Source organism: Glycine soja, chromosome 10, assembly GCF_004193775.1.
Source record: "Glycine soja cultivar W05 chromosome 10, ASM419377v2, whole genome shotgun sequence".
Taxonomy (NCBI): Eukaryota; Viridiplantae; Streptophyta; class Magnoliopsida; order Fabales; family Fabaceae; genus Glycine; species Glycine soja.
The window spans coordinates 42,387,868-42,402,333 of NC_041011.1; the positions used below are offsets into that span (position 1 = coordinate 42,387,868).

Genomic DNA, 14,466 nt, shown 5'->3' on the forward strand with positions numbered 1-14,466 from the left:
AAGAAAGGAAGATACCATGCTTAGACCTTGTAACTCCGATCCCTAAAAAATATTTGAGATCTCCAAGTTGTTTCATGTCAAATTCAAAAGCTAAATATCTCTTTGAAATTTCATCAAGATCATCTCCGGTCACAAGCATATCATCAACATATATTATCAATGCAGTGATTTTACCTTGATTTTGCTTGAGAAACAAGGTATGATCAGTATTGTTTTGTGTGTAACCAAAAAACTTCATAGATTTTATAAATCTTCCAAACCAAGCTCTTGGTGATTGTTTCAATCCGTATAAGGCCTTTTTAAGCTTACACATCAAAGGAATATTTGAGTACTTTGGTATACCGGGAAAAGGATCCTTTTAAACTTCTTTCACTAAATTTCCATGTAAAAAGACATTTTTTACATCGAATTGAAGAAGTGGCCAATCTTGATTTGCTGCTAGTGATAATAACACCCTTACTCTATTGAGCTTTGCAACTGGTGCAAAGATTTCTTGGTAATCAACCCCAAAGGATTGAGTGTAACCTTTTGCAACTTGTCTTGCTTTATATCTTTCCACACTTCCATCAGCTTTATGTTTGACGGTAAACACCCATCTACAACCAATTGTACTCTTTCCATCCAGTAAGGTTACAAGTTCCCAAGTAGCATTTTTCTCCAATGCTTCCATTTTTTGTTTTCATTGCCTAGATCCACCTAGAATCTGCTAGAGTTTCCTGCAAATTACTAGGAGTAAAGGCAGTAAATAATTGAGATACGAAATTGACATATGACTTGGACAACTTTTCAGATGACACGTAGTTGTTTATGGGGTATTTGACCTTACAATTAAGAATGAGTTCATACTTAATTGGGGGTTGTTCTCTATTAGTACAAGGTGGAAGAGTGTAAGGGCTTACTATAGGGTCAGAATTTGGGGTAGAAGAGACATTGCATTGTATATCAGTAGAAACATAATTTTGTGTATCAGCAATAGAATGAAATGGAGTAAGAGTTTTAAGTGATACCTCTACAAAATTATTTTCGGATTGGATCAATAGTGGATTTGAGGTTGAAGGAGAGATTATACTATCATCTTCGACCATATTCTCATTTACATTATTCTGATTTAATCCTCCATGTTCTCATCTCCATTATCTTGAATTTCATCCTCTGTTGTTGTTGGCATAACATCAAATAACCCGATATCTTGGTCAAGTCTATCATGATTCTACACCTCCAAATCACACCTCCTTTGAGCAGAATAATGAAGTGTTTTCAAGGGAAAAAACATTTCATGCTCATGAAATGTAATATCCATTGATACAAAAAATCTTTTTGTAGATGGATGATAGGCCTTATATCCCTTTTGAGTGGTGTTGTATCCCAAAAAACACATTTCATTGCTCTAGATTCTAATTTTGTTCATTGGCGAGGATGCAAATGCACATATATGACACAACAAAAAATATGGGGTGGTAAATGATTGAAAAAATTAAGGGTGAAATGATGAGAAAGGACATCAAGAGGTCTTTTAAAGTTTGACACACCCGAGGGAACTCTAATAATAAGATAAACTGCAGAGCTTAAAGTTTCACCCCATAAGTAAGAAGGAATATTACCACTAATCAATAGTGATCTAGTAACCTCCAAAAGATGTTTATTTTTTCTCTCGGCTACTCCATTTTGCTTAGGGGAATTAGGACACGATGTTTGATGAAGAATACCAAGAGATTTCATAAAATTTGTCAACTCATTTTTGTAGTATTCCCCTCCATTATTAGACTTGACTATCTTTATTGAAGTATTAAATTGTGTGCTTATCATTTTGTGAAAAACTTGAAAAACATTACACACATCACTTTTGCATTTAAGAAGGTATAACAAATCATTCTTGTACAATTATCCACAAATGTCACAAACCATCGCATTCCATTATGTGTGGGAAGAGGGGCAGGTTCCCAAACATCAGAGTGAATAATAGAGAAATGAGCATTAGCTCTATTGTTATTTATAGGAAAAGTAACGCGATGACTTTTTGCCATTACACAAGTTTCACATTTAAAATCAGAGATATGAGAATGGCTAAACAATGAAGGAAATAATCTCTTAAGGTAGCTAAAGATGGATGTCCTAATCGCTTATGTCATTGTCAAATATCTCTTTTATTCTTAGTTTGTGTTTCATCACTTATAGAGTGAGTCAGTATTTTTCCTTTGGTATATTGAGAATTACCTTCAAGATAGTATAATCCTTCACTTCTTTTACCACTGCTAATCTTCTCATTCATATGTATATTTTGTAGAGTACAATATGTGGGAAAGAAAAAGAAAACACAATTATGTGACTTGGTTAATTGACTAACAGAGAGAAGATTGCAATTGAGAGAAGGAACAAAAAACACATTAAAAATGGATAACAAGGGAGAAATGGATATTGTACCACTAACCATCAGCGTTTATAATGGCTGAAAGAGGACCATTAGAGGAGAACTGTGTAAACATATTTCTATCATAAGTCTTATGATTTGTTACACCTGTGTCAATTATCTAATCACTACCCTTAGTAACAACAAAAACCCCACAAATTGGTTGAAATGTACCTAACTTAGTAACAAATCCAATAGCGACTGTGGAGTTGTCCTTGGAAGACTCTACCTTTTTTCCTTTTGGATGTTATTAAGGATAATTTGTACCATCAAAATGCTCAGGTGTGAGGATTGAAGACAAATCCGGCATATGTGGAGCAGAACCTGATCTATTTGACCTATTTTTCATTTTTGTATTCATAAGCTAATCTCCAATACCTAAAAAGGTAATTGGAGTTGGCTTTGATACCATGTTAAGAAAATGGTATCGGGTGATTTTCATTTATTTGAGGACAAAATATCAAAACAAAATCATAAATAAAAAAAGAGAAAATATACAGAGATTTGGAAACATATTTATTAGGAGAGAGACTAAATATCTTAAATGAATTTTAATTTTTTCTAGAGATTAGTCTTTAGTTTTGGATAGAAGGATACTTTGCTTCATACCAAAAAAAACTAACCATAATTTTATTTATTTAAGGTGTATTTGAATTAAAGAAATTGAGTACACTTGTTAAAAATAGTTTATGTATAATTTAAAAAAAAAATCATGTTTTTGATAAAATTAATATGAAAATGTTTATACAAATTAACTTATATAATTTTTAGTTTAAGCAATAAATTTATTTTATTTCTTCACCTTTTCTTATTCTTAAAGAGAAATTTATCATTATATCTCATCATGATTCATGACTTAATTTATTTGTTCATTTATTTATGCGGTCCTGGTTGCTACGCAAACTGACCCACTAAAGGCTGATTTTATCATGCCAATTTTTTTGCTTACGTCTCCTGAACTCACGGCAATTGTTCCCAGTGTTGGGATAAACAGGAGAATAAAGGATATACAATGAGTATTTAAAGAAAGAAAGAAAGAAATTAAGAAACTATACTACATAAGAGATAGTACCCAATTAATTTACACGACCCCCAATAAACTAAACTTAATTTACATTTTCATTTATTAATGTTCTCAGAGTTGGACCTAGGTGATGAAGTTTTGATGCCTAAGTCAGTGTGCCAAACTTAAGCAAACTCTAATGCCCAAGTCAGAGCAAACTGAGCAAAGGGGCATTGAGTTGGTGATGATGAACACAACACAAACCAATCTACAAGGTAGGTTGGCGTGTGAAGAAGTTGAAGTCAGGGTGGTCAGCGTTGCGGTGCTTCAACCACGAGTCTGCAGCGTTATACAGATTGGTCACCACTTGATTATTGTTGTTATAAGAGTTTAACCAAACGCTTTTCCTCATTTTGAAAGTGGCAAGCCCAAAAGGAGAGAGAGACATGCAACCACTCTCTTTTTTCTTGCATTTCTCTCCTACAATACTTCGCCACCCAATTAAACAACTTGCGTCATTCCCTGTGTCAATTCCCTCATATTTGCTTGCACATTCTGCAAAACAAACAAAAAGTAGTTGTGAACTTGCTTCAAATTAATTTATTTGATACTATGTTTTTTGTTTGACAAATCACTACGTAAAGATACCTTGGAAAGATGAAAGTGAATGAAAAGTTAGGAAGCTTGTTGGGTCCTTTTTATTTTTCTGGCATGGTACGGAATAAATGGGGTACCTATTCATAATGAGTCAATGTGAGATCTTTCAATCATGGAATCAAACAGAAACTAGAGATCAAACTAGAAATATATACCATAAACTGCACAATATAAGGAAAAACAAATTGATTGAAAGCTTTTTATACACGTGATTATGAAAAACACAAAGATGACAGAACCAAAAGTTGATCAGCAAGAAATACTAGGAAATAATATTACAATCAATTCAACCTTGTCTCCGCAAATCAATTTTAACTTGAAATAAATTAAAAATAGAATTGTATCTGTAACAACTCAGAGACCAGTGACTTTTCATCAACTACAAGTTATCTTCACAGTTTTATTTTATCTACGAATTATTAAAGTTAAAAACCAAGGCCAATTTATCCCCAGGTGCACTTACTTCCAAGTTCTGGTTCATCTTCAAGAACGTAACAACATTTTTTTTCAGTACAACAAAACTAATTCCACTCACCATGAAACAGCCATCCAACTTGTTGGGGAAATATCCACACTCTTCAACGTCATCAATGCTGGATGGCTTTTAGCTAACTCAGTTATCTGAAACAAGAAACATCAATCAACAGACAGACATGCTTCCAGCGTGTGAGAGAGAGAGAGCATAAAAACATTTGCTGATAATTTGTTAAGAATAGCACTTAGAAGTTAATTAGAGGGTATTGCTATACCTTCTCAGAAAATGGAACCCTCTGGTAAGGTGGATAGTTCTCAGAGTACTGTAAGTAAAGTGCGCCAAGCATATCCTTTGTTGTGCTGCATAAAACCACTTGGTCAGAACCTGAATCCAAAGAAGCATCATCCCATGCTTTGCTAGAATTGTTACTCGCTGATCTAGATAGGTCATCACTTCCACTATCCTCACTCGAGGAATAACATTCAAGTTCAATTCCTTCGACGTCCTCTTTCCGAATCCTAGAAAAGAATAACAAGGTTCATACTCAATTACTCATACCATTTTGTTGACACATTTAGTAGATAATAAGCACACGGTGTGGTGTGTTTCTTTTTCTGCATACCTAGATTTACTGCGGTAGATTTGGATGGCAGACAGATTCGGAACATAGTATTGAACCAGAGTGTCACCATTTTCCAACATCAGAGGAATGCAAGCACCAAAGGCACTCCATTCAGAATAGCAGTCCCAAAGATCCTTCAGAGTGAAGTATTCGATTGTGTCTTTGCCTGGAGGTAGACATTGGACATTTTGATCGCTAGAGCAGCTCTGAAATTTACGAGTTACAAGAAACTATGTAACGTGTGGTTTCACAAAATGCAAGAAGCACGGTTTATATATATCTTTGTTTCAACTCTCAATTAAGTAGCAAAAGCTAGTAGAACAAAGGATTTATCAAATATAATTGGAAAATTATTCGTGGACACCTAAAAGTTACATGACGTGATGAGGAAGAAAAAAAAAGTGCAGATATGATACAGTGATATATGAGCTGTTTGCTAGCAGCAATTCAGCCACCACGGGCACAAATGGATATTTTTCAATTATTCGAGTGAAGATGGGTCCCATTTATCCTTAGTAAAAATGAGAACTGAACATTTTTGTTTGTGCTTTTTTGTCCTTTTGACCAAGAAATCTTATCCACATTTGATAAAAAGATACACCTAGTATTAATAAGGGTATTTCAGTATTTTTATAATTTTATCATTTTATTTCTATTGTATCTTTCTTTTCTTTAATTATCTCTTTTTTTTTCATTTACTCTATTTCTTTCAACCATTCAAACATGACAATAATAATGTGACAAACTAAGAGAAATAATAATAATAATAATAATAATAATAATAAATATTAATAAAATGTTTCACATCTTTTCAATTCAAAGGTAAAAAAAATGAATAATCCTAATCCTAATTATATCATTTATAACTATCTAATAATTTAAGCCAGTAGAACCATGTGCTCCAAGATAGAGTGAATTATGATTGGAGCACCTACTATTGCTTTCTAAAGGCAGGAAATGGTGGTTCTAATTTTTCCCATACAATTTTCTAGGGGATGACCCACATGAAGTGGAGTGAGAATAATTCTCTCTAGTGTTTTTGTTTTATGAAAATAATAAAATTATCCTTAATTATTTTTGGTAGTTAAAATCATCCTTAATTAATTGTAGTTATGACTTTTATTTTTAATAGATACTAATATATAAATGTAATTTAGTAGTAATTTAATAATATTTATTTAAGAAAAAAAAAAAGAGGACTGTTAGTATTTAATTTTGTGAAAACAAGAAAAACGAGAGGGGCTATTTTTTGTTGAAACAAAGGAGAGAGGCTCTCGCACACTATGCACAACATACATCATTATCCCTAGTCACCATCACACATGGCCTAAGGTGAAGGCACGAGATCGAATCTAGTGGGCATGCAACTTCTAAACGAAAACCTCTCCGAGGCTCATTTTACAACTATTCTTTGGTCCTAACTCAGACAAATTGAGCAACAAATAACATATCGGTGAGCCAATGTTTTCTCTCCAAAATAACATCACACAGAATCATTTTATATTTGACCAAGTAAGTTTGATTCCCTACTGATACCTAGTGGTTAACAAAATATCTGAAATCTGGGACTCCAAAAAACATTTTTTTTTTTGTTTTTTCCTCTAAGCAACCGTCAGGGAAGAGGCAAATGACTATACCCCGGTCAACATTTTGCAAATAAATTAAAAGATGGTAACATTTTTTTTAATAGAAGATGGTAACATATGTCAGATATATTGATAATGTAGCATTTATTTATGTAAATAAAAAAAGTGATAATTTCTCAAAGCAATTGCATCCAGGGAATATTCCCAAAGACCAAAGTCAAAATGGAGTCATTTGACCAACACTTCATTGTTGCTATTTGTATTTTTAAGGTAAAAGTGTGACTTAGATGACTATCCTTGACATAGACAGAAATCAAATCCACGGTTGTTCGGATAACTTCTTTTTCTTATACTGAGTCGATTATAATTTTGATTTTGCACCGTTCGGATAACTACTGCGTTCACAAAAGAATATAATTAATTAATTAATTTGAATAAAAAGTGGTTGAAATATTTCTGCAGCATGATCGGAAGATAGCACTGTAACATGCAGAGGATTTTCAAAGAAACTCCAAAATAAAAAAGAATCCTTTTCATCAAAAGTAATCTCGTTGATCGGAAGATAGCACTGTAACATGCAGAGGATTTTCAAAGAAACTCAAAAATAAAAAAGAATCCTTTTCATCAAAAGTAATCTCGTTATCATTATCCACGTTTCAATTTTGACCCAACGGAGAAAGAAAACACAGTCAGTAGTTTGCGCCACGAATCGGTGACACGAGTTAAATTTAGACGAGAGTAGAATTGAGAGAGAAAAAATATTGAATTCTAAAATATATAAAAAAAAAAGATAAAATAAAAATACCTGAAGAGTGAGTGAAGGAACAACGTCTGGAGTTACGCATAGGAGAAAGCGTTCAAGATTCGACAGGGAAGACATATTTTTTGCCGAGAAGTTAAAGTGACGGAAAATTCTCAGAAACTTACCCTTGGAACAGCAAAAACAGATGAGTTAATTCTAAATGGATGAATTCAATTCCAAAATCAATGAATATGTAATTATAGTTTTGAAAAATCAGACACAGAGAAGAAGAAATCATCATAAATTCTCTCACCTTCAAGAGAGTGCATGCATTACAATTTTCAGGTAATGTGAAAGAGAGAGAAGAAAAAGAAGCAAAGAAGAGAACCCATAATAAAGTGGCATTGACCCAATGACGTCGACAATAAATGCAATACAGAGAGATAAAGAGACAAACTCACCCAATTAAGAACAAAGCATATCATAAATAATTGTCTCTCTCATTTTGTTCGTCTTGAAGATGCTTCGACTCTGTCAAAGGTGGGATCTTTTTTATAGCTGAAGGAATGTGCAGAAGTATGGCTTTCGGGACAGTTCTATTATTTAGTGCGGCTTAAGAGAAATGGGATTTACTGAAATTCTGTTGTTTTGGGATGAGAGAGAGAGAAAAAAAGTTTCAACTTTGAAAGACAATTGATAGAAGAAAGAAGAAAAAAATGAGAGTGAGAGAAGAGAAGTGATTGGTGGTAAAGAGAGAGTGAGAGTAACAGTTCGCTTCGCCGCGTGTGACCAAGATAGTGTCAGTGCTTACTGAGTTACTACTGTTCACATTTATAAGTATTTTGTTTTAATACATAAGAATTGAATAGGTAATAGAGTTTATAATATTCAATCATTCTATTTAATCAATTAAATTAGAAACCAATTAAGCTAAACGTCTTCTTGAGTGCGTTATAGGCCATTAAGCTTGCGTTATTTTTGTTCATTTTTTTCTTATTTTTTTTGTTATTCGTTGCATAGTACAGTATGGGTTTTAGTTTTGTCGTTCTAGATTCAAGTGCATGTCACCTGCCTAGTTACACACCAATATATCTTAGTCAATACTATAGTCAATTCACATTATGATTAAAGAGGCAAAATACCGTTTCAATTACACCCATGACCAGTATTAAATACAATATAAATGAACATATAAATTAATATGCTTATTCGATACAGTGATAGATTATTAAATACTCTCTCTCGTTATTTTTATAAGATGGTGTTGACTAATTTATGTTTATTAAGAAAATTGGTTAAATTCATTTGTTAGCATTAAATTTATATGTAATTATAATTTTTTCTATTTTTTAATATTATTGAAATACTATTCATCTTCTTCAATGTATATAAGAAAGGAAATTAGACAATTCAATAGCATTTAAATTATGAATTAAAATAAATAAGAGCATTTTAGTAAAAAAAAATTATTAATGAACAAGACCATTGAAATTAAAGTTTATAAAAAGGGATAAGAAAATTTCAGTGCCTTATAAATAAGGACAAAGTGATTAAATTAAATGATAATATTTCATCAAGAAAGTAAATGATAATATAAATTAAGAATTAACATTGAAGATTTTTTATTTCATGTTTTATTGAAAGTTACAAGAATAATTAGTACTTTAATTTGTGCATGTATAAAATAAATGTTTGTTTTATATGATTAAAAATAATAAAAATAATAAATATTTTAAAATATATGAAATATATCAGATTTAAATTAATAATGAATATAATAGCTTTGAATATATAAATCAGATTTTCGATTTTATAACCAACAACTCAAATTGAAATATAAAATCAATTGGCTTTTTAAAAATATGAATGGATGTTATGTTAAAGTTGCCACATATAATAATCAATTAATTCATTTTATTATTTTATCTTGATCATGAAAACCAACTTTATCCATTTAAATACTAATAAATATAATTTATATCTTTTATTATCTCTTCTCTTTCAATTATTTATCTCTTAACTCCTTTCTTTAAAAAAAAAAAACATACATTTTGATCATTAGAGGCCTGGGTGAAGACATCGTTGTCAGATGGACAAGACGTCACCAATAATAGGTATAGATTGATTTGTAATGTGGTTGGCATTGTAGGGAATGTTGGTTACAAGGGCAAAACAGTTAAATTAGTGCAATCGAATAAGACATTGTAGCGCAATGAACTAGTCACGTATCCAATGCATTAATAGTGTCGAATGAGACACTATGGCATCAATAGACTAGTCGCGTATCGAATTATGGTTTGACGTCAACAACGAGATAATGCACTAACAATGTAAGATTGTTGCAATGATGGATTGACATCAGTGATAGGGCAATGCAATAATGATGACGAATAGTTGTTGGTTGCTAGTGTGGTTGTATAAGGATGTTGGTTACAAGGGCAAATCGCTTAAATTAGTATAGTCAAAGGAGACATTGTAGTGTCAATGGACTAGTCACGAATGAAATGATGATTTAACATCAAGGATAGTGTAATGCATCAGTAATGTCAAATGATCGCAATGATGGCCTAACGACAAGATAATGCATTAATGGTGTTAGATGGTCATTGGTAGCAATTGTGGTCATAGGGATGTTGGTTAATTATAAGGGTAAATAAATTAATCGGTGTAGTCAAAGGAGACATTGTAGTGTCAATAGACTAGTCACGAATGAAATAATGACTTAACATCAAGGACAATGTAATGCATTAACGATGTCGAATGATCACAATGATGACCTAATAATAAGGTAATGCATTAATGGTGTCAAATGATCGTTGGTTGCAAGTGTGGTTGTAGGAATGTTGGTTAATTATAAGGGTAAATAAATTAATTGATGCAATTAACTAGAGGAGAGATTGTAATGTCAATGGACTAGTTACATATTGAATAATGGTATGGCATTAGCAGCAATCCAATGCATAGATAGCCTTAAATGGTTGTAATGATGACCTAACATTAGAGACATATGACAATGTATTAATAGTTCGAATTGTTGTTGGTTGCAAGGGTGGTTGTAGAAAATAGGCATTGTGGGTAAGACTTTGGATGAAATTTTGAAAATGAGAGTTTTTCCATTTGGAGGAATGGTATTTGTTACGAAACATTCCTTGGATGAAGCAATACGTAGTTGTTTTTCAAATCTATACAATTGTGTTTAACATAATACAAGGCAAGGTAAATTTAAAAATTAACCAATCAACATTCTTTGTACATTTTTTACTGGGAATATTGAATTAATTAAGCTAACTAGATAAAAAGTTGAAGATCAGATCAATAAGTACAAGTTGCATAGTGTTTGAGGGAAGGAGAATGTTTTATATTGCTTTGTTGCTGAACATATGATGAGAGAAAGTAAGCAGCGTTGTGTAAACTTTCCTGCATTTTGCACGAAAATCCATTCATACCATTTTATCATTTTTCATTTGGAAGAGAAGAAATAATAAAAGAGATAAATGCTGAGTAACATTTAAAAAAAGGAGATAATGGAGAGTGATAATGAAAGAGATCTTTTTAAAAAATTATAAATTTAAAGAAACAAAGCTAATTCTCATGATTAATATGCATGCACAATTACAAAAAGTCAAATTAATTTTAACTGTAAACATATTTTTCTAATTAAAAAACAAATAAAATTTTATTTAGACATAAAGATAAAAGATAATATATTAAGATAAAGACAGTTAAGAAATTCAAATGGAGGGTAATTTAAATATGAGAACAATTAAAATTTCCAATTTCAAATATTTACAATCTTATTTAGATTAAAAGAATATATTATCTTATATTTAATGTTTAGGATATTATTTAGATTTAAAAATAGAGTTTAATTTTTATTCATATTAAGTTGTCATATGTTTTTTTCAAGATCAATTTTCAAAACAAGCACTCCAGAATTAGACTTGCACCGATGAATATGATAAACCACTTCTAGGATATAATATTATCCATTTTATTAAGCAAGGATAATATTATCCATATAACACGCCTTCAAGGCATAAAATAACCTTGAAAATGGGCCAATAATTTCAAATGAAGAGTGTATTTGATGTTGTGATTAATAATTTATCCTCATTGTGGATGCCCACACACTTGCATTTTTTATTTTCCGATGACGCCATGGCCTAGGCCTATGCATGCATGGCTTAAGGGAAATCTTAGTTTGAGTATGGGCCATGCTCAATGAACCAAACATGGAGATAATGCTGATTTGCATCACGATGATAGAACCATTAAAATGGAAACCTAAATTAGTTATGAGAATTCAATGTAGAAATAATTAGTAAAAAAATTGAACCTTAAAAGATAAACATATATAATGTATAAAAATTTTATATTTAGTAATGATAATGTATAAATTATATATATTATTAATAATACCATAGGACTTATAGAGAGAGATATAACATAATAAGTAATTTAAATCCTTTGATAGAAACCTAAAGGCATTGGTCGAATAGTGTAGTACCAATTAAGAAAGTTCACAATATATGGATACTTGAAAAATGAATTTTAAGATAAAAAAGGATACAAATGAAAATGAAAACAGACTTGATTACATAAATAATAAGTTAAAGCCCCAGTATAATTAAGCGAACACGTATTTAGAAAGATATAAAAGTGATGAAGAGATATAATTTCTCTACAACCAAATAAAGAAAATTTGTGAATTAGTGAGAGGTCCTCTTTCCGAAGCTTGTATGAGAAATATACATAATTTAAGTTTTAGGCAAATTAGATGGAGCTTATGTCCCATAATTTTTAGACAAACCAATTTGTTTACAATTTATTTAGTTGGTTAATTAAACCAATTAAATATATATATAGTAGAGGGAAATGATACCTTTAGGACACATACTATACGTCATCTCACATGTGATTGGAGGATTGTAGTTAAGATCGTTTATATTATATTAAAATTCTTAACGAAATACTATAATTTATTAATGATCCGTGTAGTGTAATGACATGTATTTATATCACCTAGTGCTTGATATTCTTGATTTGCATGTTTGAGATAATGGAATGTAACTCGTGACTTCATAGTTTCAATCAATGTTATTATAATTGGACCGATGATTAAATTGATGAAAATATTAATTTAAGAATCCATGGTTCAATTGGGGTCGAATTAGTTTTAATAAAATATATATTTTAAATATTTTAATATAATATATTATTGATATTTTGAACAAAAAATAATAGAAGGAGCGTAAATTGATGATAATAATAATAATAATAATAAAGAGTAAACTTCACTTAAAATATCATAAGTTGTAATATTTCTTTTTTAAAAAATCCAAAATGATGTTATTTTGAAAGTTTTTTTATAAAAAAAATAGTTTTAAGTGAAACCGATTACTAGGTTTACCGGTTTTCGAATAGTTTAACGATTTTGAGTCAGTTTAAGGACATACCGATTTTTAAGATTTGTTGGATCGGACACATGACCGATTCCTAGTCAAACTAGTCGGTCCAATCCAGGTTTCAAAACAATGATTTCAATGACATCTATTTTATGCATTCTATTGCACCATGTGCAAGTTGGCCTTGTGCCATTTGACTGTTTTTCACATCGATTAAAATGCTTACCTACTATAATTTCATGCTTATAATTGTTTGGTGTAATGGTGTTATATTATGTAAATCCTTTAATTATGTATTGTCTTTCTAACATTAAGATTCTTAGTTGCATTCCTATGTTGTTGTTTTTTTTTTCTTTCTTTCTTTTGGCATGAATTATTGTTGAAGTAGTCAACAAATGTTTGTGCTTGTTAACAACAAAGCATCACTTTCCTTGGCAATAATCAAGATCATAATGTAACAATAAAATTTTAGCGAGGTTCATTGACATTCTTTAACAAGACAACACTTTGTTATTTTATCCCTCACAAATAAAGCTTTTCTTATCATTAGATGTGATCAATGTGACAAATGATACCTTCAGGACACACAATGTGCGTCATCCCACAAGAGATTGGAGAGTCACAATTAAGATGATTTATCCACCAACATTTTTTAACAAAATATTATAATATATCCATGATAAGTGTAGCGATTTATACACTAACATTTTGAAGGGAGTACTATAATAATTGTTTGTGCTTAATAACAACAAAACATCACTTTCTTGGCAATAGTTGAGGTTATAATGGAGCAACAAAAGTTTGATGGGACTTATTTACATTCTTTAACATGAGAACACTTTGCTACTCTATTCCTTCCAAGTAAAGTTTCTTTTTTCATTAGATTCCTATTTTGTTATGTTTCTTTTTTTATCCTTTTTCCAGTGCAAATTCATGTTGAAGTAGTCAACAATTGTTTGTGCTTGATAACAAGTCATCACTTTCATTGACAATAATTGACATCATAATAGTGTAACAAAATTTTGGCATAGCTCATTCACATTCTTTAACGTGGCAACACTTTAAAACTCCATCCTTTACAAATAAAGTTGTTATTTTCATTAGATTCTTATTTTGTTGTCTTTTTTTTTTCCTTTCTCCTAGTGTGAATTCATGTTGAAGTAGTCAGTCGTGCTTGATAACAATAAAATATTGCTTTCATTGACATTAATTGAGATCATAATGGAGTAACAAAAGTTTGGTGATACTCTTTGATATTCTTTAATATGACAACAATTTGTTACTTCAATCCTTATAAATAAAGTTGTTCTTTTCATTATATTCCTATTTCATTCTTTTTCTTTCCCCTCCTTTTTGATGTGAAATCATGTTGAAGTAATCAACAACTATTTATGCTTGATAACATTAAAGCATCACTTTATTGACATTGATCGAGACCATAATAGTGTAACAAAAGTTTGACAAAATTCATTCATATTTTTTAACATGACACCACTTTTCTACTCTAGCCTAACCTAACCAACAATCCACCATAAATTGACTTAAGGTTTTCAACTTAATCTTAAAACG

General features: G+C 30.9%; 1 protein-coding gene across 1 annotated transcript; it reads right to left on the bottom strand.

The window, feature by feature from the left end:
* Positions 1-3,503: 3,503 nt before the first annotated feature.
* LOC114370909 lies at positions 3,504-8,296 on the bottom strand. The gene is made up of 7 exons (XM_028328311.1): positions 7,954-8,296; positions 7,556-7,678; positions 5,165-5,370; positions 4,817-5,060; positions 4,603-4,688; positions 4,059-4,144; positions 3,504-3,965 (listed from the first exon to the last, which is right to left on the bottom strand). Exons 1-7 carry the CDS (start codon positions 7,975-7,977, stop codon positions 3,679-3,681), a joined length of 1,056 nt encoding a protein of 351 aa, XP_028184112.1. The 5' UTR covers positions 7,978-8,296; the 3' UTR covers positions 3,504-3,678.
* Positions 8,297-14,466: the final 6,170 nt, after the last annotated feature.